The sequence below is a fragment of the Armigeres subalbatus genome, chromosome 2 (assembly GCF_024139115.2).
Source record: "Armigeres subalbatus isolate Guangzhou_Male chromosome 2, GZ_Asu_2, whole genome shotgun sequence".
NCBI lineage: Eukaryota > Metazoa > Arthropoda > Insecta > Diptera > Culicidae > Armigeres > Armigeres subalbatus.
The window spans coordinates 2,825,019-2,852,441 of NC_085140.1; the positions used below are offsets into that span (position 1 = coordinate 2,825,019).

The following is a 27,423-nucleotide window of genomic DNA, read 5'->3' on the forward strand; positions in this document are numbered from 1 at the left end:
AAAAAATGACAATTTGTAAACAATGCATTGGGGCATTTTTGGATGTTAATCTTGAATTGTAAAAGACAGTCCACCGATTCGAGCAGTTGGACTTCAAGAAGAGAAAAAAAAGATCTCCCATCGTAGCCGTCGAAGTGCAACTAAAATGGTGCAATTTTTAATTTGTGAATTCCTTGCAGTTGTGCGATTTTTCGGGGTTTGTAATGTGATGAAATAAGCTTTGATTATCAATGGAACGATTTGCAATGTGCTGCACAGGAGTTAAATGGTGAACTGATGATATTCGTATCATTTTCTATCCCGGATTCAGATGAAGGAAAGTTTTTCTCGTTTCTCGCTAATGGCGTAGGAGCGACCCAGCTAGACGTGAAAAAAGTGCTGAAACATTTTGTTATTAAATTTGCGAAAGTTTGGGACAGATTTCGGTTTGAATTTTGAGGGCGAGTGTCGATAATGGAAGAAGTGCAAGTAATAGACTGCCCTCCGACGCCGGAGATTTTGCTGTCTTCGTCAACAACCCCCCCGAGGCCGTCGCTGCTGGACATGCTGGACAGCTCATCGTCCGCGGAGGAACTGGACAACTGCTCCGGGGAGGCCGGAAATGACGAGACGGAAAGTGGTCGCAGTTCGCCCCCGCCCAAGTGTGCCATCTGCCTGGGCAAATGCCGTCAAAAGTGCTACACGGATTCGTGCCGTCATCAGTTCTGCTATCGCTGTCTGCTCGAGTGGAGCAAGGTAAAACATTGAAATCTCTATTTTTTTTAGTTGTGCCTTTGTGTGAGCGTTTGTGTCGGCCGGGTCGGGCTAGGGAAGACTGGGAGTTATGGAATCTAATAATTATGATTCATGTTATAAAACAATGCTCGATGGTTTATGCGATTACGGAGGAGCTAACGGTTGAAATGATTTAAGCTTATTTCTATTCATTTGTTCTAAATCATCAAATTTAACTGGAATAAGCTTCGTCGTTTATCGCTTAGTGACAGTCCTAAGGCTGTTTTTAGCTGCATGGATTATTGTATGGAAAGTCAATTTTTGTTCATCAATAAGAGGTTTCGATGAATACCGATAATATGAATATATGAATAATTTCGCTCGGGTCACGAAAGATTTTTAAGATGTTTGAAAATGTAAAAATATTGTATTTGTCAGATTGACAGGTGTTTATATTTTGCATGACCTGTATGAAATGTATCATAATGTAAGCTTTAATAATCAATACAGTTCTATCACTTGATATATTTTGTCTGAGTAATAGATCGATCCTACAATAATTTAGATAAATTGACCCTTATAATAGATAACATACTTTACAAAATGTTTAGGGTTCAATGTCTTAATAATCATATAGAAGTAAGATGTTTAATCATTTCCTGACGATAAAATTGTTCTGACAACTCCAGAGAACATCAAAATTGATTCAGACATAGTACTTCGACAATAGTAGACAATCACTTCGGGTTGCTCAATATCCGGAATATATGCAATTAACTTTGAATGAACTGACTAAAATCGGATTCGGCGTCCATCCACCCACAGCACAGAGCTATGTGGATGGCCGAAGTATCGGTCGTACTCAACTGTTCCTCCCTGGTGATAACAGCTAGATACATGTCAACATAGCAAGGAATTGGGCTCATGAAATTTATACAAAAGTGTTCCTTGCTTGGTGCTACTTTGGGAGGTGCGGACTCCAATTATCAAGATGTTTTGTTTGAGACCCGCTAATTTCCTCTCAGTCTTTAGTGTACTCGTTATGATTTTCTCAAATTAAATTAACATTGTGTTTTATCGCAACGATTTGGTCAGTTTACTGCATTGTAGGTATACATTAACGTGCCAAATGTAAAATTAATTCTCGCCATTAACTTATATTGAATTCACCTTTCCCGTCAAAAATTGTATTTTGTTTTATTGTCTCAGTCGATTCTTTGGCTTATTTATGGTCAACTTTCCCAAAGATTTCATATTTCTTAAAGCCTCTAACTATTTTTAAAATCGAAAACAAAAATCGAAATTTCAAACAAATTTCGAAAAGGTCTGCCCCGAATCACGCTCGGAACCCCGTTCAGAATCGCGAATAGATACTCTTTAGAATTCCAGACGGATTATGTTTAGAATTCTGAACAAATTTTGCACAGAATGTCGAGCGGATGCTGCTCAGAATTATAATAGAGGTAACCTCGAGCATTGACAACATGAGATCAAAATTACAGATTCGGTTGCCACAAGATCATTTGGGAAAACAGCATAAAATATTTTCTGCAATTAAAACGAAAAGATGCTATGACGAAAAAACAATTTCTCATGTCAAGTTCGCTACAGAAAAACGGTACTATAGTCAGCTACGGCGACTTAACTAAAAATCGATTTTTTGTGGTTTTCACGTACTTCCTAACCTTTTTGAAAAACCGCGTAAAAAAAACTTTTAAAAAAATCCCGAAAATTGCGTAAAAAACGACTTATGATAAAAAATCAGTTTTTCGCTATTTTTACACGTAACCAAAGATCTATCGACCTATTTCAAATCTGGTGCATGCTTTTCGCGGTACATAGAATAGAATGTGTATGAAGAACAACTTTTTGGCCATCCAAGAAATTCCTGAAGTAAGGCCTTTAGATCTACACGCATAACCAAAGGTCTGTCAACCTGTTTCATATATGTAGTACATAGAATAGAATGTGTACACAGCATAATTTCTTGGATATCAAAAAAAAAAATTTTTGGGTAAGGCTTGTAGATCTACACGCGTAAGCAAAGGCCTGTCGACCTATTTTAAATATTTTGCATCCTCCTTGGTACATGGAATAAATTCCGAGATGCGCCTGAAAATAGTCACGCAAATAACAACCCGAGTCAGGGACGTTGTACGGGTCGGACAGGAGAGCGACATCGGTTCTCGACTCCGAGACCGACTGCCACGGCAGCTGCTGGGCAGATGCACAGTGGTTCAGATTCAACTGTGTTGCTTGCATGGCTTCTTTTTGTTTTCCCCTCCGATGGGACACGGAGGTCCACTTATAACGTGATTACATACTTGCTTTTTGCTGGCGCAAATGAACACTTTGGTGACTTATCGCATTCCTGCGCCTTGTGCCCTTCCACAATGCTACGGTCTGGGCCCTTAAAGTCGACCCGACTCTAAGCACCAATAGTACCTGTCCACTGAACTGCCGTGAATCGCATATTTGTCCCATATGAATAAGAAACCCAGCAAAGATGGGACAGATATGCGATTCACGGCAGTGAAGGTGGCTGAAGTTTGCCAGCCGATTTCAACATCTCTCGCTCCACAACCTAGGGTCGGCCATCCCCAACGACCTTATCTCGGCGCCGTCATCCAAGATCTCTTCCCGAACAGCATAAGTCAGATAAAAATGGTTGCAGCAACTTGATTGTGTCTAAATCAGGTCACATATGATTTGCAGCAACCTATGCGAAGCATGTGTGCTGCTAGGGTTGGGCCAGTTGTCCCGCTAGCTTGCGTTGCACGTTTCAGCACCAGGAACATTTCAGCAGTCTTGGTGCGTCTGACGCTTCGCGCGTCCTGTTCCAGCGCCGAAAGCTTTTCGGTCGCCTGCATCAACGACGGCGTACTTATGCTTATCAGTTTTTACCAACATGGCCTCTACTCTGTCCTTAACTTTCTTTACGGGTCGAGATGCGCTCAACTTTCGCTTTGAGCTACTGACCAGCTGTCAGGGATTTTCGGCCGCTTGTGCTAATGGTGGCCCGGCGACTTGCAGCTGGTAGGTGCCTTTCGCTTTTTTGGGTCGAGAATCGCCATCTCGAATCAGCGCCCTTCGGGCTCCAATACACCCCGATCTGCTCCGTCAAGACAACGTTTGGCCTACTGTCGCCTACTGTTTGACTTTGCTCTGAGCACCTTCGCCGGTTTGCTGTCTGAGTCGTTTTTGGTTAGGCGCAGTGTTTTCCTCGTTGCCCGTCAGGGCGAAATAAATCGCCTCTTCGACCATATTCGATCTTCCAACGAAGGAGAAGGCCTCAGTTGTGGCACCTTTGTCGGCCTTTTCGCTTCCCCCGGGTGGCTGATAAAAGCGTCCTGTTCTTGTCTTACGACTCGACTTACTGATGTTCTGCCTTCCGCTTGCGAACTCGATAATGTCTTTTTCAAATAAAATATGTACTGGTATGGACATTTGGTTCTACAGGTTTTATCGCCTTAGTTGGCTTTTAGTCTTTAGTACCCTTTTTGCAGTAGTGGACTGGAGACGAAACTTCACTAAACCATCTTTTTGGATCAGTTGGCAGAACATATTTTAAGTATCTGTCAATCAAGTGGTGGCATTAAATGGAATTGTACGAACTCGTCTTATGACAAGTAAAGACATTCCACTAAAAGCTCCAAATAATTTGCTTATCATATGTTAAGCGGTTTTTCCATATGATAATATGTCGATCGATTCTGTAGTTTTGATCTTATGTTTTCTCTTATTGACGTTTATGGGACCATAAGGGATTCTTAGCAGCATCCACTCAAGATTCTGAGCAAAATTCGTTCGAGATTCTAAACACAATCCGCCTGGAATTCTGAACAGGATTCTTTTGCAATTCTAAACAGAATCCGTTCGGAATTTCAAACAGAATCCGTTTGGAATTTTAAAGAATATCCGTTCGTGATTCTGAACAGAAAGCCGATCGAGATTCGGAGCAGTATTTTTTCGGAATTCATTTGAAATTTTCAGTAGAGTCCGATTCGGATCTTGTTTGAAATTCTGAACATAATCCGTTTGAAGGTTCTGAACAGAAGCTGTTTTCGATTCTGAAAAGAATTCGAATGGTATTTTTAACTGAATCCATAGTTGATAATCAGCGTATTTCCAGGAAGTAAAAATCCAGCAAAATGTCAGTTTAATTTCATTAAACCTAACCTATTTTGAAAAATAAGAGCATTTTTATTACGGAGCAATGTTTCATATTATTTAAGTTCCTTAAGTTCCTTCAAATCTGCGATTGAATACAAATTCGCCTCTAACATAACACGGGGGGACAACATCGAAATATATTAGCTGTCGACCTACATAACATCTATATCATGCTTCAACATCATAATGATGAGAGCTTGACAGGCTCCCGAGTACAACGAAATATTGGGAATGATGAAAAGCTTTACCTGTCATATAATGATTTATCAATGGGCCACATGTAGTGTGTTCTCAGAAATCCTTCGCGGGCCGCAGAAAAAGATGGGGATTACTGGTCTAGATTATAGACACTGTCGGTTCTATAGAGCAGCTGAGGCGAAGACGAGTGTAGCCGAACGAACTCTCAATTAGTGTAGCCAAAAGAGCATGACGTCACGATTGCAATACAAGCAATGGAACGTGTGACGTCAAATTCGCGTGGTACACTTTCCACTTCTCTCATCTTTATCTATTTGTTTCACTTTTCAAATCTCACTTTTGACGTAGAACTACGTCTGTCTTTTCTATATTGGGGTACACTTTACGATTGCAAAAAATCGAAAAGCGTCACGAAAATATGATAGACTTTGATCGTTAATATCTCAGCCGTTTCTCGATGGATTTTCAATTTTCTTGGACCATCCGATCAAGGAAGAGTCAACGCTTCATTCCCGATGTACACTTAAGTCATTTTTTACGCGTTTTATTTTTACACGAATCGCTTTTATGCAATTTTTTTTCACTAGAATTTCGAGATTAACGCGATTCATTCAGACATGTTTTGGTATTTATGCGGTTTTTTACGTTGTTTTAATTTACGCGGCCCACATCCTCCGCGTAAAAGCTGACTCCAGTGCGTTACAATATTTATGTAGGATTATTTACTACTGAACACTTGCTAACAGTTTAGCAATCGGTTTTGGTGAATCAGTCAAACTCGTAAGTGCATCGCAAGCTTCTTCTTCCATAGCGCTACATTCCAACTGGAACTTGGCCTGCTTTTCATCTTATGTCGTTTTCGTTTTTGTGGTGTAGCTACACCGGAAAGAGCATAATTTTGCACCACATAAACGAACATTTTCAGTGCAGTCCCAATAAGATTGCGAAAGTATGTGTGACATCGGTCATCTTCCATGCTTCTGTCATATATGTTTTTGTTCTTGCTGCCTGCTTTGAAATATGTATGTTATTCCAATCATTCTTGTTGGGATTAAATTGAAATTGCATGAATAGTGTCACTCTTATAGACATTTTACTTTTACTTTCTGTTTAATTGCTTCGATTATCTAAAGCTGAACACAGTACTCACTGTCTGACAGATCACGAAAACGATGCATGATACATATTTCAAAACGAATCAAATGTTGCAAAATTTCACGGCCAATAATTCATTAAGAGCTTCTTTGTTTCTGATGGAAGTATTTAAATACACAGGATTTTGTTTTTACACGATTTTTTTTTCGCTCGTATTTTTGATCGTGTGACTTCAATTTGCCACCAAACTCTTCGCAACATGTTTCAAAAAATCCAGAATAAATCAAAGAAAAATCACATGATAATTAACATACGTTAAACATTTTGAATGAGTGGAAAATTGGGAAAATGTAAATCGTGTAAAAACAGAATCCAGTGTATGCAAAAGCATATTCCAACTAATCACAATACAAAACTACAAGTAGATTGATTTTTGGGTTCTCATTGGGAATTCTTGGGCCATTTCAGGTTTATGAGAAGAATGTTGGATTCTGAGGGAAACGTTTTCACTAATCCTTAATTTGCTATTATATAACAATGCGGCGAACTTCGTTTCGTAAAAGACATACATTTTTCTTAGCACTCACAAATAAAGTGGAAAGTAGAATGTGTTATAAATTAAATTGGTTTCCAAAGTTTTCCAGCTTTGCAAAATATTGCTTTGCAAAGATATTTATTAAACGAATTAAAAAAAGCTCGAATCAGTTTCTACATTCTAAACTCGATTCTCAACTAATCTTGTTATACATGTACATTCGTGATATACTGATTGAGCTAATAGCCGTTTAAAATTACGCCATTTATTATAATAAATATGATAAAGAGTAACTTGATGCTCATCCACATACATTAAATCTTCAATTCCACTTGTACACGATATTTAATAAGATTTATGGCGTAATCTGAATAGGCTATAACACATCGCCTCATCTATTGAATTTTATTTTTAAGAGGTGACCTGGCAGCCATTTGAACATATGTACTGCGACTTTAATATTACAATTCACAAATTATGTTCAATTATGCTAAATATGCTCAGCTACGTTTTGAATTCCATGGATTAACCAGCAAAGGCTCAACTAAAAGGTGGCCCATGTAATAAAATGTGAGCTGGCAAAGCAAGACTGTAATTATTGCTATTGAGTCATTAGATTCTATAAGATAATAAAAATCAACAAAATCTCAATAGATCAAAGCTGAATATTCAAAATCTGAAAATGTTGTAAAAATCCTTTGCAAATACCAAAAACTTGGAATTCAAAAGAGTTTATGGAATGATTCTTCACCTCAAACTAGTTGATTTTTCCAAAAGATACTTCGAAGAACAAGTTCTGATATTGGTTCAAAATTTTGGAACTATTTTCAAGTTCCACAAAAAAAACTTGTTTATTAGAATAATTTCATGACTAATAATATATTCAAACCGATGGTCAAGGTAACGAAAGTATAAAATTTAATAGCAGGAACAATTAGTTTAGAATTAGTATACAATACAACTGGTTGAATGTAAGCAATTTCTTTTACCTTGATTCATCGCCTAACTTTTATAAACTAATCGATTAGTAAATGTCCTTCACTGTTTTTAATTATCCTTCTCTTATGACATACATAAAACTACATTTTTATTTATTTTGCATTAGATGATTAGAACTACCATTCCCACTTTAAATATTAAAAAAAATTCCAACGCGCACCCGGCACATCAAAACCGAAGCCAAAACAAAACAGAATTTGACAGCAACAAGCACGTGGCATGCGGCTGTATTGGTAACACCACCATTCGAACAAGCTACACTCTCGATTATATGCGTGGTACAGTTTCCGAACGGTGCACGAAAAAGTGGGGTTTGAGTGTAGAGTGAAAACCAAAAACGAACAATTTCAGTGCAGAAAGTGTACACCCGGTGCAGCTACACCGCAAAAACGAAAACGACATTAGTAATCTATTAGAATAAGGAAAATAAGTTCAAAAGTAGCATTTACCAATGCTTCGAATCGAGATACAATTATCGAACGACTTTTACTTTCTAGAGAGTTTTTATCAATTGATAATTTGGATATGTGATCGCTTGAGAGTGTTGTTCATCCTTGATTATTTGAAAATTTTATTTTCATCATTCTTTTCAAATTCTGTTCTAAAAATTATATACCGTGCTGTGCCCTTATTCCGTTCACCTAAGACAATGCGCTATGTCTAAAAGCTCTAAAAAATAGCCGTTTAGTATTTTGAAGCTGCAATTTCGCTACATAGTGTCATTTGCTATATACAATTGAAAATAAAATATGTTGGGATGCATTCATAGACTTAGGCTCCACTAGTGAAAAAAACATTGACAAATTATGTGGTCCTAACTCCAATCATCTGAAATGGCATTGTTCCTAATTCCGTTCATTCGTGTTCCTAATTCCAATCACCCGAAAAACATTTGATTTCTTGAAGATGCTGATACCAGGCATCATTTTTCTCACAAATCCATCTTTTCATTTATTATAATATTGCAAATAAAAAGCTTAAAATGTAATTTCCTTCCAAATTTGAAATACAATGAATGATTTTCCTTAGTATAGCCAATTTGACTGTTTTTTCGTTTGTTTCACTTACCATTCGAGATATATTCAACATGACCATTGATGCTAGCTGCCCAGTTGCATCAGGTACCACAGAGAAGGCCAGATACTATTCCTTATCAAAGTTTTACACCTTATCCTCAACGTAATTTTGACTAGAGCCTGGATACTAGGCCTTTAATTCTGACCTGAACCTTCCAAAACAATGTCTCTGTTTGTTTGGAATTGTTCGTACCACTGTTTCGTTGAAATTGAATATTCTTTAAAGTTCCGGTTCTTTATAGTACCGGATAACCCTACTTCTACGAAGTATTCACGAATTTCGGTAAAACATAACCTTATTTGCAGCTCAGAGAGGGCAGTGTTTTTTTTATAGAAATTCGCCAAGAAATTTCCGGATAAAGCTTTTAAACAAGAACGCCACAATTATGGATTGTGCTGTTTAAAACTGTTCGTATTCTCCGGAAACCCTTTCTTAACATTGTCCAGCATTCACTCTATAAATCATCATTAAATCATTAACTGAAAAAACTGTATTTTCCCGGCACGAGTTGAAAAAGGTCCCATAACCTGTCGTTAACGGAATTCCTTTCGGTCTGCCTGCTTGCGGGATAGAATTTCAAATGTTCACCATTCATCACTCATATGGCTTCATGTACGATGTACCTTTTCTTGCTCATAGATTAGATTCTCAAACACAAAACTTTCGGAATCCATCCTCCAAACCCAATGAACGGAATAAGGAACGAGTAGATTTAGATGTACCCTTATTCCGGTCAAGATATTTTTCACTTTTCAGCATTTTCTATCGGGAAAATACAGGCAACAATTTGGTAATACGCTATAATGTTACCTGTTTTGTCTTGTTATGCTGCTGTGTTTGAAATCCAGGACAAATTTTCACTTAAAAATGCTTAAATATTATGACAGACGTTCTTAGCAAGTGGGTTAATGAAAACAGTCAAAATGGCGCTCGTAGTGACGACCAACAAATTTTGTTTAAATTTTCACTATGAATCGCTGAAAATGACGCTGGTTTTCATTTCATTTCATGCATACATAACCATAGAAAAGCATAAGGATATTTTTCTGCTGTTTGTAGACAAAAACTCTTTATTATTTATCATTTTGTCTTGCATGAACGGAATTAGGCGCTGATTGGAATAAGGGCACAGCACGGTACATCACCATGGTTTGTAATGCTCACTCAATCTCAGCAGACAATCACGAAAACTACCAGTACTGCCACGTAGTTCAACGTCACCTTTGCGTACAACCCGATTGGGCTGCACCTTTGAGTTTTTACTATTAACTTCTCGCCTCTCACTTCTCATTTCTCGATTCTTACTTCTCAACTAATAATATGCAGCGAAAATATTGAACTGGCCATTTTGGGGCTGTTTCCCAAAGGGTCACTTCCGTCGAGTCAAGTACGAGACACTGAATACGACCTTACTGTTGAGGTCGAAATACGTATCTGTCAAGGTACAATCAAGTGGTGGAATTAAATGGGATAATACAAACTCGTCTTATGACAAGTGAAGACATTCCACTAAAAATCTAAAAAAAATCCGATTACTTGATTTCGAGCCATCCAGCGTTGCACGTATCAGTCTAATCAGTTTCGCCTTAAAATCATGTTCGGACATCATCTGCCACAGCTCATTTCTCTTCACTGAATCGTACGCTTCTTTGAAATCAATGAACAGATGGTGAGTCTGCAAGTTGTACTTCCGGAATTTATCAGCTCGTTTAGAGCCGTCTTAACCTCGTCCAGCGTTGGTGGTTCCACAGCTTGATCCTGCTCCTTAATACACGTCGTTAGTAGCGGAATGAAGGCTTCCCGTGCCAATGACAGGGCGAAGGAAACTTTCTCTTCCGATCTGCGCATTTGCATCCCCGATGACAATCTTTACATCGTGTGTTGGGCATTCTCCGTAGGCCTTATCAAGGCTTTCATAGAACTCATCCTTCATGTCATCAGGCTTATCGTTCGTTGGGGCATAGATGCTGATCAGGCTATAGTTTAAGAATTTGCCCTCAATTCTCAACACGCAAATGCGGTCGCTTATCGGCTTCCACCGGATAACACGCTTCATCTGCTTCCCAATCACCATGAAGCCAACTCCTCGTTCTGCTCTGTCACCGCCGCTATAGTAGATATAATGGTACTCGAATGAAGTGTTCGCTATAGGATCCACCGCTCGGAATTCACGTTCTCCAGTTCTGGGCCACCGTATTTCCTGGATGGCTGCCACACTCACGCCGACCTTCTGCAGCTCACGAGCCAGTAACCCAACACGTACGGGTTCATCCAAAGTTCTCACGTTACAAGATCCGACTTTCCAATCGTTGTCGTTTATTCGTTGCCGGGTATGTTGCCGTCAATCCGTTTGCTCTACTTTTGCCTTTCTTGGTAACTGTAGAATCTTCGGTAGGCTACCTTACCAGGGTTGCGCTACCTACATCGCGTTAAAGGGGCTACCTTCTCGATGCTGACACGATGCAAAATGCTGTGCGGAGTTTAGTTTAGAGTCCCTCGCTGGCACTCGGACGATGATCAGCCGCCCCTAACATGGAGGACAGACGCTCGATCAGATTTGCACCTCCGGAGAGGAACAAATTCCCCCTTCCTGTCAGCATACGACCATAGTTCCCACCGGGGTTGGTTACCCGATCTTCCCTAAAATTGCTCGTATCTCGGCCAGCGCCACGAGGAGGTAGGGATAGGAGTAGCTGGGTAAGAGGCTAAGGACCGCAAAATGGGGTCTATTTTATTCCTTCAGGTGCGCGAAGTACCAATGGTACGCTTTACCCAGCTTTTGCCATGCCTGAAATGGTATGAATAGGGACGAAATAAACGTCATTTTTTTGGACTTCTATTGCCAGAAAAGGAAATTGTGGTCCAATTTTCTGCACCTGACCCAGTGACCCATCGGAATAACTCCGGATATGAGGACCACACCCATGGGGCCCTCCTTAGCCGTGTGGTAAGACGCGCAGCTACAAAGCAAGACCATGCTGAGGGTGGCTGGGTTCGATTCCCGGTGCCGGTCTAGGTAATTTTCGGATTGGAAATTGTCTCGACTTCCCTGGGCATAAAAGTATCATCGTGTTAGCCTCATGATATACGAATGCAAAAATGGTAACTTGGCTAAGAAACCTCGCAGTTAATAACTGTGGAAATGCTTAATGAACACTAAGCTGCGAGGCGGCTCTGTCCCAGTGTGGGGATGTAATGCTTTAAAAAGAAGAAGAAGAAGATGAGGACCACACCATATTTCCCAACAAGCGAATCAACCAACCAAGTTTATATGAACGCAATGACCGATCGTGATAATATTAAATAGTGACTAGGGTTTGTCCCCCGTTGAATACAATCGGAAAAAACCGGAAAAAGTAGAAAATTATGTAATTAACAGAAAAACCGTTAAAAACATATTAAAAATACAATTCTCTCTTAAAGGATATTTATAAATCGACTAATTTTTGTTTTGTTTGTTGTATTTTTAGATAAAAGCAGAGTGTCCTCTATGCAAGCAAGTTTTTCGGTCGATCATCTACAAGCAAAAATCCTACGGACACTACCAGGAGCATAAAATATCTATTGCTCCGCCGGTTTCGCCCGGCCAGGGACCAGGGTCAAGTGGAGGGGGAGCGGCACGGACGGTTCCCCAAGTTTATCACCGTTTGGATTTCACCCTGTCCCAGCCGCCACGATTCACCTACAGTGCAACGCTGCATGTTCAACCGAGCCAGAGCGAGCGACTGCAACAACTATTCCTCCACCAATCTGGCGATGTCCAAAGGTTCAGTCGGGAATTTCCGGACGATTTCATTCCATCTAGACAGAATGGTCCCGAGTGGAGACGCTACATTTACCACAGAAGGTTACACGCCCGACCACTGGCGGACATTAACGGACGGATGAGAGATTGCAGTGCTTCATTTTATCGGTATGTGAAAGAATAAATTATTAAGCAATAATTTATATATTAAAGGATTGACGTTTCAAATTAATCATATACCGCTTTTTTTAACATAATTCATCCAATTTATATACTAATTTTTTCTTGTTTATTTTACTTTTATTCTCTCTCTTAATTATCTTTTATATTTTTATTTTTCCTTTTTATATATCTATACTTTGTATTAGAAATTGAATGAGTTATATTTTTAATCCACTTCTTCAAGTCACTATAATAAAGATTTTAAGGTTAAGTCTTATTAGTCATCAATTAATTTTTTTTGTTTAGTAAGACGCTTCATTTTCATTTGTTTTAGTTTTGTTCACTTTTTCTGCAGCCCTACAAATAACTTTTTTGTGTTCTCAATGTTTCTTTATTCTCTCAATTTCTTTAAGAAAAATAAATCAATGCATGAAAGCTAAGCATTTTCTACAAAAAGATAATAATCGCGTTTGTTTTTAGTGAAAACCCCGCCCAAATACATCGCTTGATGCCGTGGATTAATCGAGAGCTGGTCGCACTTTGTCGGAACAATCCGGCACAGGTCTCAATCATAATGGAGGACTTTCCCAATCTGCTGATGACCCACGACATCACTTCGCCGGTATTCCGCGAACGAGTTTCCTACTGGGGCTGGGTACGCACTACCCACTTTATTCACGAATTGCTCAACTTTGCCCGTTCGCCATACGATATTATTGGTTATGATCGTTCCGTCCAGTATGACCCGTACTACAACAACAGCGTTGTAGTGCTGTCATCGTCTTCGTCATCCTCTTCAGAGGCTGGTCTCTCCGCGTCCGAAGAAGAGGACGATGTAGTGCGGGTAGTAGAACCGACTCCGGGAACCTCAGGAACTATGGAATCGAGCGGGGGACCGAGTGGGAGCGCCAGACGAGGAAGGACACAATTTACAATCGAAACCAGATCTTCTGATCAAACTGTGATTATGACGGGCTCTTTTGGAGGAGCTGGAGTTAGTGGAATCGTATCGGTATCCACCTCTGGAGCACAACCAAACAACGGATCCGGAACAAGCACCAGTGTTTACCCGGATTTGTCTCGGATGCAACCGCTAACCTCGATGTTACTTCAACCGCCTCCAGTTAGCCGACTAGAGGATGGGGAAAACATTTCCCTTTCGTCCAGTGATAGCGACGACTGCCGGATAGTCGGAGCGCTCAAACCACCCCACCTGCGAACTCCTGAAATGGTCAGCCTAGAATCGGAAAGCGACAGCGATGTCGTATTCGTAAACGAAGATGCCACTAGAGCTAGAACCCAAGCCATGGATAACAACTCTGTTTTAGAGCAGCTTTTTCCAGAAACCCTTTTGAATGAGGAGTTGGCTAAGCTTGAAACTCACATGTTTGCATCCGAGTACAACAACGGAGCTTCCACTTCCTCCGGCGGAGGAAGTGCGAGCGGTGGCATGAAGAAATATTACGCAAAACCTCGACTGAATAGATACAGTGAAGGAACCGGCTTCAAAAGCATCTATGAAGCCAGCGAGTCAGAAAAAAGCCACGGAGAACCAAGCATACAAAGCGAATCTGACTCGTCGAGTCATGACGAAGTCAAGTTCAATATACGAAATCAAGCTCCAATAGGCATTCGCAAAAGGAAATCTGTCAAACGTAGACAAGCATCTTCATCCAGAAGTAGCAGCTCAGCCAGTCGCGATGCAAGCTCTTCTTCTGACTCAGAAAGTGAAAGCAGTAGTTCTTCCTCGAGTGGATGCAGCTCTAGTTCTAGCAACGGGAGTGACAACTCTGCTAATAATTCTCTGAAAGTTACCCTCAAGAAGCGTTCCCGCAGGTCGAATGTACGCTCTCCACGAAAAACTTCCAAACGAGTGCAAAATGAATCGAAATCCAAAACCTCCAAAGTCAAGAAACGGAAGACCTCGTCCTCCAAACGATCCAGTCGCAAGCGCCAAAAACTTCAAATCCCTAAACAGCCCCCCAAAAGTTCATCCGAGAGTGGCAAGGGTACGTCTGTTTCCTGCACTTCGGGACCCTCGGCGGAAAGTCTCAAAATTGAAACCAACACAGTAGCACTCGCCCACCCTGCCGGGAGTTTCTCCGGCAAAAAACGTAAAATGAGAAGCGCTGTTATCAAACTGAATCCAGTTGCAAAGGCAGCTCGGCAGCAGCAGCTGGGTGCTTCCAAAAGACGCCGAAAGGCGCCGATCTGCTCCGAATTAATCACTAGCACTGACTTCTCAAGTGAGGAAAACAAACCGGATGCAGACGAACAGCAGATGCCACCAGCGCAGCAGCAAGAAGTACAACACGAATCTACCGACACCAGCTCGCTGGATACGGACACGTCTGATAGCGAAGAAGGTCGGTGTACAATCGCCTCTTTGATACGAGCGGCCAAAACGAGCGACACCTTAGAGATGAAGCAGCAAAGCACGTCTAGCAGCAGTTGCAGCTCCAGTAGCAAAAGCAGTAGCAGCGCAAATTCCTCCTTAACTGGACCGTCGAGCCAGCGGGATGTTGTTACCGGCAATGCGGTAAATGGTGACGACGATGCGGAAGAGGACGAAGAGGAGGAAGAAGAAGACGACGACGACGACGATAACGATCAGGAAGATGAGGATGAGCATAACGAATCGCCGGTGGTTTCGACCAGCGAGGAAGTAGATGTCTCGGTGGCGCAGGTGATTGCTGTTGGAGCCGAAGTGGAACTCTGAGATTTACTGCGGACTGTGGAGTTCGACGAGTGGTGAAAGGGGGATAGAGTTGATGGTAAGTGTTTTTTTTTAATTAGTTTTAGCTTAAATGAAACATGGTAAATTATAATTGGTGTCGGAGTCTGGTCAAAAATGTATATATTATGCATGGCACTGAGATCTCATGTGACTTCTTTTTTCGTATTATTGATCAAGTGATTTCAACGGACCACCAACATCTATGCAACATGTGGGCACAAAAATAAAAAAAAATCACCCAAAACACCCAGGCCGCTTTGTGCTTTCGTGCTGTGCGGTTCTTTTTTCTCTTTGCTAGAGGAAGTTTTTAATGCATACTATGCGAAGCTATTTTAATTACGTTGGACCCGTTTGCGGAAGTAAAATTCCAACAAGCGGTGGTAATCCTGCAAGGACACCGTTCTGGGAAAAAACCTCTTTGAAGGTAACGTCTCCACGCTCAGCAATGAGCATTAATTAAAGAAAGAGGAAGGGGGAGTCTCTGAATTCTCTATTTCCTTCTAAGAAACAAGGTTTCAAGACCGTCCTGCCAAAGCGCGGAAAAAATAGAAGGAAGCTGGAGACTTCAGATGTTCCTTCTAATTCTAACATTGGAAATAATTCTTCTCCTATCGAACTGAGCAATCGGTTCGATTTGATTCATGACGAAATTGAGCAAATCGAATCTACCTCTATCCAAGGTGATTCGATTCATGCGAAGAAGCAAAGGATTTGACCCGTTGTGTATCTGTTGCCTAGTTTGATGATCAAGGTTTCATCCCAGATTGTCAAGCAGGGTGACTGCCGCGTTTTGCCGGGATCCTTTGACGATCACAAACGTCTTCTTCAGTATTTAACTGAGAAGCGGCATAAATTCTTCACGTATGACGATAAAACTGAGCGATTGTTCAAAGTAGTCTTGAAAGGTCTCCACAGTGATTATAAATCACTGGATGAGATTAAAATTGTAATTTCTCAATTACTTGGATTTTGATCAGTGCCGTAAGTGCCAAAAGTGGGGTCACGGAACTAAACATTGCCACATGGATGCTAAATGCATGATGGTGGAGCGTTCGCCCATAAAACCCGCCTGGTACTGCCCCACGAATTCCCTTGCAATTGGTGCTAGTCGACGGCATAAAATTTGGGAGAGTACCTTGTAGGCGGCGTTCAGCAATGTGATTGCGCGGTAGTTGCTACAATCCAGCTTATCGCCCTTTTTGTAGATGGGACACACGACACCTTCCATCCACTCCTGCGGTAAAACTTCCTCCTCCCAAATCTTGGTAATGACCCAGTGCAGCGCTCTAGCCAGTGCCTCACCACCGTGTTTAAATAGCTCTCCTGGTAGTTGGTCAACTCCAGGGGCTTTGTTGTTCTTCAGCCGGCCAATCTCCTCCTGGATTTCCTGAAGATCCGGATCCGGTAGAATTATATCCTGCGCGCGTTCCCCCAGGTCCATCACCATACCGCCATCTTCGTCTGCTACATCGCCATTCAGGTGCTCTTCGTAGTGCTGCCGCCACCTTTGGATCACCTCACGCTCGTTCGTAAGAAGGTTCTCGTTTACGTCCTTACACATATCGGGCTGTGGCACGTGGCCCTTACGTGAACGGTTCAGCTTCTCATAGAACTTTCGTGTGTTATTAGCGCGGTACAGTTGCTCCGTCTCTTCACGGTCCCGATCTACCTGCTGACGCTTTTTCCTCCGGAAAATCGAGTTTTGTCTGTTCCGCGCCTGTTTATATCGTGCCTCGTTCGCCCTCGTGCGGTGTTGCAGCAATCTCGCCCATGCTGCATTCTTCACTTCTACTAACTGCTCACATTCGCCGTCATACCAGTCGTTTCTCTGATCCGGGGGCACCGTGCCAAGTGCAGCGGTTGCGGTGCTACCAATGGCGGATAGAATATCTCTTCAGCCATCTTCAAGAGACGCTGCGCCTAGCTGCTCTTCCGTTGGGAGTGCCAATTCCAGCTGCTGTGCGTATTCTTGGGCTTGTCTACCGTCTTGTAGCCGCCCAATGTTAAGCCGCGGCGTCCGACTTCGACGCGTGTTGTACACCGTCGAGAGTTTTGAGCGCAGAGCGGTAAGTGCGGACGTTTGTGATGTCGGAGAAGAATTTACCGTCGATTAGAACGTGGTCGATTTGGTTTTCCGTTTCTTGGTTAGGTGATCTCCATGTGGCCTTGTGGATATTTTTGCGGTGAAAGAAGGTGCTTCGGACTACCATTCCGCGGGAGGCTGTGAAGTTTATGCAATGTTGGCCGTTGTCATTCGATACGGTGTGCAGACTATCCGGTCCGATGACCGGTCTATACATTTCCTCCCTTCCTACCTGTACGTTCATGTCACCGATGACGATTTTAACGTCCCGCAGTGGGCATCCATCGTATGTCTGCTCCAGCTGTGCGTAGAATGCTTCTTTCTCGTCGTCGGGTCTCCCTTCGTGTGGGCAGTGCACGTTGATGATGCTATAGTTGAAGAAACGGCCTTTAATCCTCAGCTTGCACATCCTTGCGTTGATTGGCTGCCACCTAATCACGCGTTAGGTAGCCGCTCGATGCCCGCTTTTCCACACTTTCTGTCCTGTCCAGCATGCTCATGCTCATGCACATGCGTTTATATTAAAATACTACTGCGTCCACAAATAAACTGGTAAATTATATTCTTCATTTAAAACCAAAGTTTGGGAGTTTCTGTTGAAACAAATTGTGGACAATTCTCTACACAACATTTTATTGCTGCACTCGCCTTTCAAGTGCAATGGGCAGCAAAGGGATTTGTTGAGAGCTGATCTTCAAATTCTAACTCGCAACAAATCCAAATTTTTCATAATTGGTGACTTCAATGCCAAACGGACAGGACGTATCATGTAGCAGTTGATGGCGAGGTTTCTGGAAAAGAACAAATACCGTACGGTGTGCCTCAAAGAGCAGTACTCAGTCCGATCTTCTATAACATATTCACTGCAAACATAGTGATGATCGCTGACGTCCACCGGCTTTCTTGTTGTCTTGGACAAATTGTAACAAGCTCATGCAGTAGTCACTAGAACCATACCATTTTTTGACGTAGGACTACGTTTGTCTTTTCTATATTGGGGTACACTTGACGATTGCGAAAATCAGGGACCGTCACGAAAATATGATAGTCTTTAAACTTAAATATCTTTGCCGTTTCTCGATGGATTTTCATTTGGACCATTTTTTTGGACCATTCGATCAAGGATGAGTAAACGCTTCTTTGTAATTATACGAAAATACTGATTTTTAACTATTTATTATCGAAAATTGATAAAAAGTTTAGAAATAGGTAAACCAACCAATCATGTACACATCACTAGCTTAGACATCGAAAATCAATCACTTGCGGGTTTGGATCTAATCGTCAGCAGCGGAGCGGACACAGCGTAACATTTTCAACGGAAATCCATCGCATTGTTGGTGGTCCTCGGTGTGTTGCTGCAGATCATTCAACCTCAACGAACCAGCATTTTATATGAAGAAAGGGTTGACTATAAAAATAGCACTGTTTCGATCCCGTGCCGCCAGTGGCGATGCTTTTATTACATTATTGGGAAAGCGCATTGGGGAAAGAAAATTGATTCTTCTCAGGACTAGCATTTTCTGAACAGAAAGGTTTAATTGCGAAAATGGACTGATTCGGTGGCATCGGCGTTTGGCGTGGAAGCTTGGTTTCTGTTAGTGAATCCATCCATTCAAATTTACGGGCTTAATTTATTGAATACAAGAAAGCTGCTTTCCGGCGCGCGACCCATTTTGATCGGGTTTCCGCAAAGAGCGGTTTAACCATTTATAAGGCAGTGGCAACTATATTATCACCATCAAATTATATGTTTTTCTGTTTATTAACAAGAGCTCTACTTATTATTTACCATGTAGTGACTATATTTAGTACCTACCTAGGTGAATATTTGAGCCATAAAAATTGAAATGTCAATTTGAGAACGGTTTTTTACGAACAGATCGTAAGTTTCGAGTGGAAGATGGATTTTCAGTTATAATTCGTTGAAAAATGACGACAAAGATATACTTTTTCCCATCCCGGGTAGAAGTGAATAACAAACAAATAACATAATAATAACAAATTTTGCTGATATATCAGATTTAGTTATTCTTATGTTATTCATAAATAACATAAAATAGCATCCCAACAGCAAGTTTTGTTATAATAGTAAAATTTGTTATTTATATGTTACTAGCTTTATGTACCCGGCCTTGCTCGGAATTGCCAGTTTGATTCGCAGTTTTTTTTTTCACAATCGGAAAATGAATAAACCAATTGGTCAACAGGATAATTGCGTTATCTTATCGATACTTCATCATTTGATCAAAAGAAGGCAGATTTCATTTGAAAACATTGACTGATTTTGGAAAGGAACGAATCCATAATCGCCATATTCCGGGCAAACGTCTATTTCTAAAGAAGGACAAACATCCACCGATGCCTTATTCCGAGCAAACGTCTATTTTTAAAGAAGGGATCACATTCACCATCCAGAAGGAAACACATTAATCATTGCTTTTACGTTGGGCAAACCATGATTTCGATAAATGGTTGAATTGATCGATAACTAAACAATACAATAATGGGTTCAGAAGTTAGGCTGGAGCACACACACAAACATACAAACATTGAGTTTATATATCTCGGCAACTTATTCAAAACGACGTATGTGATTTTGTAAACAAAGATGCATACGTCGATTTGTCAAATATGATGACACTCCCACGCAAACCAATACAACGAACATGTAGCCGAAACCTCCCCTACCTGTATGTGGCGATAGTTTGCGTGGGAGTGCTATCAGATTGCAGAAATCAACGTTTAAATTTTTGTTTACAAAATCACATACGTCACATACGTTGAATAAGTATCCGAGATATATAGATAGCTAATAGCTATATGTATCCGGCTTTGCTAGGGACTGAAAAGTAAATTATAGAATTAAAATGTCCAATGCTGTAGCACGAAACCCACAGAGGTAGATCTACCGCTCATAGAATTGAACCTTTGTATCAATATATTTTTATATCTTTGTTTGGCCCTACCTTTTCAATAAACATCTTCCAAAAATAGAGAATAAGTGTACCAAATCTGGTTGGAATTTATCCTGGGAGTTACACTGAATTGCTCATTTTTAAAGACAACCCTTCCCCATAACTTTCCCTTTTCCAAAATGACCCTCCCACCTTCTTTGTTATCTTCTCCTTAGAATAGAAAATGTGTGCACCAAATTTGGCTGAAATTGGTCCTGGGAGTTGGGTGTTACACTGAATTGCTCTTTTCTAAAGACAACCCTTCCCCTTACCCTCCCTTTTCCCAATGATCATCCCACCCTTTGTTATTTTCTCCTTAGGATAGAGAATGTGTGTACCAAATTTGGATGAAAGCGGTCCAGGGGTTCAAAAGAAACACTGAATTGCCTGTTTTCTGAACAATACCCTCCCCCAGACCCCTCCCTCTTTCCCAAATTACACTTCCATGTGATCGACTTCTCTTAGTGAATACGTGTACAATATTTGGTTGATATGGGTACTGGAAGTTGGGAGTAACACTGAATTGCTCGTTTTATAAAGACAACCCTCCCCCATACCCTCCCTCTTTTTACAATGACCGCCCCACCCCATTTGTTATCTTTTCTTTAGGGTAGAGAATGTGTGTATCAAATTTGGTTGAAATCGGTGCAGGGGTTCAGAATTTACTCTAAATTACCCGTTTTCTGAACAATACCCTCCTCCAGACCCTCCCCTTTCCCAAAATCTCTCATATGATTGTTTCCTTATAGTGAATATGTGTACAAAATTTGGTTGAAATCGGTCCTGGGAGATGAAAGTTACACATAATTGTTCGTTTTCTAAACAAAACCCCTCCCCTTTCCTAAATGACCCTCCCACCCCTTTGTTAACTTCCCCTGAGGATAGAGAACGTGTGTACCAAATTTGGGTGGATTCGGCCTAGTGGTTCAGAAGTAGTTAGCGATTATACATACATAGATTGGTTTTTATGTATATAGATTGTAAGAAAGAGCAAATGAAGAACACATTTTGCAATCATAGCAAAGTTTGTTATTCATTCATCATTACCATTTACAACATATCAATAATAACTAATTTTGGTGTTTTCTTTTCTTCAAATATTTTGCTATTGGTTTGTTATTATAATAGCAAAATGAGTAATCTATGAGTTATTTGCTAAAGCAATGTCTGTTATTATTTTTGCTATTTTAGCAACTATATCAAACAAACTAATATCAAATTTTGCTATTCAGTTATTCATATATTAATAGTAAAATTTGATATTATTTTGCTGTTTTCTTCTACCCGGGATTGGTAATAACTATTTTGAATCTCATGTGTTAGATTATGGCGTGAAAAGTGCTTTGCCTTTCTTGTATATTTGGTTTCTGGATTTTTGACGAAATTGCTTAGGAAAAAGTGCAGAACAAATTTTTTTTCACTTATGATGCGTTTTCCAACTAGGACTCTTCGCTAAAATATGTAACGTGCCTTGTTTTGATTTGTTTTACGTAAAACCTATTTTTTTAAAATCTTGTATTTATTTTTGTTGCATTTTTTTCCCGCTTGCAAGGCAGTGGCAAATAACATTCTCCGACATTGTCTGCGGAATCCTGATCAAAATGGCTCGCACGCGCCGAAAAGCAGCTTTCTTATATCTAATGAAGTAATTCCATTAGCCCCGTCCCTTCATTAATCGTTATGAGTGCACATTATATCATATTATATTATATTATATTATATTATATTATATTATATCTTCTATATATATAAAAACCAATCTATGTATGTATGTTCGCTAACTACTTCTGAACCACTAGGCCGAATCCACCCAAATTTGGTACACACGTTCTCTATCCTCAGGGAAGTTAACAAAGGGGTGGGAGGGTCATTTAGGAAAGGGGAGGGTTTTGTTTAGAAAACGAACAATTATGTGTAACTTTCATCTCCCAGGACCGATTTCAACCAAATTTTGTACACATATTCACTATAAGGAAACAATCATATGAGAGATTTTGGGAAAGGGGAGGGGTCTGGAGGGAGGGTATTGTTCAGAAAACGGGTAATTTAGAGTAAATTCTGAACCCCTGCACCGATTTCAACCAAATTTGATACACACATTCTCTACCCTAAAGAAAAGATAACAAATGGGGTGGGGCGGTCATTGTAAAAGAGGAGGGTATGGGGGAGGGTTGTCTTTATAAAACGAGCAATTCAGTGTTACTCCCAACTTCCAGTACCCATATCAACCAAATATTGTACACGTATTCACTAAGAGAAGTCGATCACATGGAAGTGTAATTTGGGAAAGAGGGAGGGTCTGGGGGAGGGTATTGTTCAGAAAACAGGCAATTCAGTGTTTCTTTTGAACCCCTGGACCGCTTTCATCCAAATTTGGTACACATTCTCTATCCTAAGGAGAAAATAACAAAGGGTGGGATGATCATTGGGAAAAGGGAGGGTAAGGGGAAGGGTTGTCTTTAGAAAAGAGCAATTCAGTGTAACACCCAACTCCCAGGACCAATTTCAGCCAAATTTGGTGCACACATTTTCTATTCTAAGGAGAAGATAACAAAGAAGGTGGGAGGTCATTTTGGAAAAGGGAAAGTTATGGGGAAGGGGTTGTCTTTAAAAATGAGCAATTCAGTGTAACTCCCAGGATAAATTCCAACCAGATTTGGTACACTTATTCTCTATTTTTGGAAGATGTTTATTGAAAAGGTAGGGCCAAACAAAGATATAAAAATATATTGATACAAAGGTTCAATTCTATGAGCGGTAGATCTACCTCTGTGGGTTTCGTGCTACAGCATTGGACATTTTAATTCTATAATTTACTTTTCAGTCCCTAGCAAAGCCGGATACATATAGCTATTAGCTATCTATATATCTCGGATACTTATTCAACGTATGTGACGTATGTGATTTTGTAAACAAAAATTTAAACGTTGATTTCTGCAATCTGATAGCACTCCCACGCAAACTATCGCCACATACAGGTAGGGGAGGTTTCGGCTACATGTTCGTTGTATTGGTTTGCGTGGGAGTGTCATCATATTTGACAAATCGACGTATGCATCTTTGTTTACAAAATCACATACGTCGTTTTGAATAAGTTGCCGAGATATATAAAACTCAATGTTTGTATGTTTGTGTGTGTGCTCCAGCCTAACTTCTGAACCCATTATTGTATTGTTTAGTTATCGATCAATTCAACCATTTATCGAAATCATGGTTTGCCCAACGTAAAAGCAATGATTAATGTGTTTCCTTCTGGATGGTGAATGTGATCCCTTCTTTAAAATAGACGTTTGCTCGGAATAAGGCATCGGTGGATGTTTGTCCTTCTTTAGAAATAGACGTTTGCCCGGAATATGGCGATTATGGATTCGCTCCCTTTTCCAAAATCAGTCAATGTTTTCAAATGAAATCTGCCTTCTTTTGATCAAATGATGAAGTATCGATAAGATAACGCAATTATCCTGTTGACCAATTGGTTTATTCATTTTCCGATTGTGAAAAAAAAAAACTGCGAATCAAACTGGCAATTCCGAGCAAGGCCGGGTACATAAAGCTAGTTATATTATATTATATTATATTATATTATATTATATTATATTATATTATATTATATTATATTATATTATATTATATTATATTATATTATATTATATTATATTATATTATATTATATTATATTATATTATATTATATTATATTATATTATATTATATTATATTATATTATATTATATTATATTATATTATATTATATTATATTATATTATATTATATTATATTATATTATATTATATTATATTATATTATATTATATATCAGATCACAAAGGGGTGGGGCTAACGGGCTTAATTTATTAAGTACAAGAAAGCTGCTGTTCGGCGCGCTCGAGCCATTTTGATCGGGATTCCACAAAGAGCGGTTCGACATTCGATGCAACAGAGCGGACACAGCAGCACGGAGTCGTGGGTGGCAGTGGCAATGCGGAAAATTTATTCCAAATTTTGGCTTAGCGAGGCTTAGCGAAAAATCATCGAGTGGCGGTCGGACAGTTTTAACGCAAGGTGCCGACAAGCGTTTGGATGCAGTTGGTTATTTGATGGGAAATGAAAAATGGGAAATGAAATGAAAATGGTTCTTCTCAGGACCAACATTTTATGGAAAGAAAGAGTTAATTGCAAAAATAGATTGTATCGGTGGCATCGGGTTTGGCGAGGCTGTGGCTGTTAGTGATTCCATTCATTCAAATTTACTGCATCATCTCCCTCCGAAGCGCTATCAAATTCGCTATTTAGGATTGAGTTTTGCACTTTGAAGCAAGTTTATTTCGGAAAGTCGGATCAACCTTCTTTTGTATAAAATGGACGTCACCTTAGTGGAAACTATCTACAGCAACCACCCATCGGTGAACGTCGCTCGGACAGACAGATGCCGAGAGATAATGTTTTGTAATATGAAGAAACTTCGTCTTGAGTAAAATTTCTGTTAAATAAAGTTAACAACAAGAGTTGAAGCTCATCTATCAAATGTTTACCGAAGCAGGAGAAATGGACTTTAGCATCCACTAAAAGTACCGGAATTTACAGATTCCCAGCGAAAACTTAAACAAACGGCTCTTATCAGGGCCACCAATCTTTGATTAGGAAGAAAGAGCCTCTATATTGAGATTTTCGGAAGAGTGAAATATCAATGTTGATAAAGAGACACAAACTATGATGACAAATACCATCCATTTCGTATAGCTACGTAGTTCTACGTCACTTTTGCGTACAACCCTATTGGGCTGCACGCTTTGGCTGCTTGAAAAGGTGCGAGAAACTAACAAAAGCGTTATATCCACTAGTTAATCGCCGATCTGCCCTCGATGTTCGTACTAAGTAGCTCCTGTACAAAATCATCTTTCGATCAACTTTACCCTATGGTTTTCAAACGTGGTACACCTGTGCTCACACTCATCGCATCGAAATCCTACGAAAACAAAATCGCTTCCTCAAAATGATGATGAACTTGGACTTCTTACACCCCACTGACGACCTGCATGAACAAGCTAAAATCGAACTTCCAACGACTTTTTCTCAAATTCTACCAGGATGCAGAACCTCAGGAAACCCGTTGCTAGAAGTTTTAGAAAATTACAACTGTGACATTTGTTTAGATTTATACACTTTTCTTATACTACTACCCTTTCTCTTCTATAGTAATTTCGAAAGTTTTTTCTCTCATTTTCCCTTCTCTGAGCACAAATGTATTTAAACCTCTGAACCAGTCCCACACATCACTGCTAGCAAGTTAACAACCATCTCAGTCCTAAGCTAAATATACAAAAATGTATCATAAAAAGAAATGGGCAGAATAAAAAGAAAATGCTTTCATTATGGTATAATTTATTTCGTAACTACTCATTAGGGTGGCTCATATTAGTATGAGTAAGACTTATATCATATTTTATGGGGCGTCCGCTTATTCCGTTCTATTTGAAGCCCTGGACAAAATTTCAGCCAAATCGGTCAACGTTTTGGCGGTGCTAAACTCATTTGAAGTTAAAATTGAAAAATGTATGGATAAACAACGAATAAGAGTAATTTGGAGTCAGATGGTACCATTTACGATGAGGAACTATGATATTCGTTCAGATTTTGCAAAATTTAATACAGAATGTCATGCAGAAAACTGCAGAAGATTAGAGTTTTCGCGGGGAAGTAATTGGCATTTCTCTGGAGTGTGATTTGAGCAAATTTCGTATGTTTTACACTATAAAAGAGATAAGTTCACATATACAACACTTCAATTAAATGCTATAATAACTTTGTCTGAAAAACTCTAATCTTCTCGCGGCTTTCAGCATAATATTTTGTATTTTATTCTGCAAGTACTGAACGAGTATCATTGTGCCATCTAGATCCAAATGACTGTTTTTCGATGTTTCTCCATACTTTTTCTTTCATATTAACTTCTGATAAGTTTAGCACCGCCCAAACGTTGGCCGATTTGGTTGAAATTTTGTCCAGAGCATCAGAGCATCAAATAGAACGGAATAAGCAGGCGGCCATCAAACAATTTGAAAAAGTGTTTTTAAGGCACCTACTACTACTTATATTTGTTAAAAGCAAATAACATGTTTTCCTTTATTTTTCAGTAATCCTCATCTCCAAACCTACGACGTGTTCGTGACTGTTCAAAAATCGCATCGTTCAAAGATGACGGTTTCTAGGAAGTGTAAATATGAAACAGAATCACATATTAAATAAATTTGTTCATAATTTATAAGCCCTTTATGCTATAGGACATAAGCTTCTACTATTTGTTAAGTAGGACTAAATCCATAGAAACAATGCGTACAACACTAACAATGTCGACGTGATGGAAATAAACCAAATTGTACTTACAGGATTCACCATTCTCCAGTTACTCACATTAGACTTTTTTTTTATCTTTTTTGAAAATTCATATGCAGAATGAAAGCATCTAAATTAAGTAAATTGGTTAGAGCGACTCAATGCAACCCTGATAGGTGTATCAAATATGTTAAACTTTTGCCAGTTTCCGGCTGGACGAATCCGGAAGTAATTCTTTCATTCTCTGCATTTTGAATAAAAGACTTTGTAAAGATAAAAAATCGTGTTGTACGCCATAACAAAAAAACAAAGGTAGACAGCTTTGCTACTACAAAAAATGAAGCATACACATTCAACGATGATCTGTGAAAGACTCTATCGAGCAGCAATCGTCAACTCCGTCTATTGTAAATACCGGTTTAAACTAAAGATGAAATGAATAGTGGTAGAACAAACAACTGCTTCAGCCCCTCGCACGAAGAAATGCGTTTGTTCTCAAAAAAGTGTACATGTTTACATACGTAAACTAAATTTCCCCGTAAAAATCAATGACATCTTATAATAGTCTTCAGCAGTTTACTTTTAAATAAAAGCATCCATAAAAAAGTAAACCTTGG

At 39.8% G+C, this 27,423-nt stretch overlaps 1 protein-coding gene across 2 annotated transcripts; it reads left to right on the top strand.

The window, feature by feature from the left end:
• The first annotated feature begins 52 nt into the window (after positions 1–52).
• Positions 53–27,417, top strand: LOC134217475 (E3 ubiquitin-protein ligase Topors). Of its 2 annotated transcripts, none has more exons than XM_062696243.1 (5): positions 53–196; positions 311–735; positions 12,262–12,704; positions 13,179–15,472; positions 26,608–27,417. In XM_062696243.1, exons 2-4 carry the CDS (start codon positions 454–456, stop codon positions 15,415–15,417), a joined length of 2,964 nt encoding a protein of 987 aa, XP_062552227.1. In that variant the 5' UTR covers positions 53–196; positions 311–453; the 3' UTR covers positions 15,418–15,472; positions 26,608–27,417. The 2 variants fall into 2 exon arrangements, with proteins under 2 accessions (XP_062552227.1, XP_062552228.1); XM_062696244.1 differs by having other exon boundaries at positions 92–735; positions 26,608–26,650; positions 26,714–27,417.
• The last annotated feature ends 6 nt before the right edge of the window (positions 27,418–27,423 follow it).

What these genes read in the sequence shown, in the direction of transcription:
- LOC134217475 (XM_062696243.1), top strand. Translation starts at nt 454, where the DNA reads ATGGAAGAAGTGCAAGTAATAGACTGCCCTCCGACGCCGGAGATTTTG. An exon ending in GTCTGCTCGAGTGGAGCAAG is followed by an intron (nt 736 to 12,261) that starts GTAAAACATTGA and finishes TTGTATTTTTAG; the next exon opens with ATAAAAGCAGAGTGTCCTCT. An exon ending in TGCAGTGCTTCATTTTATCG is followed by an intron (nt 12,705 to 13,178) that starts GTATGTGAAAGA and finishes GTTTGTTTTTAG; the next exon opens with TGAAAACCCCGCCCAAATAC.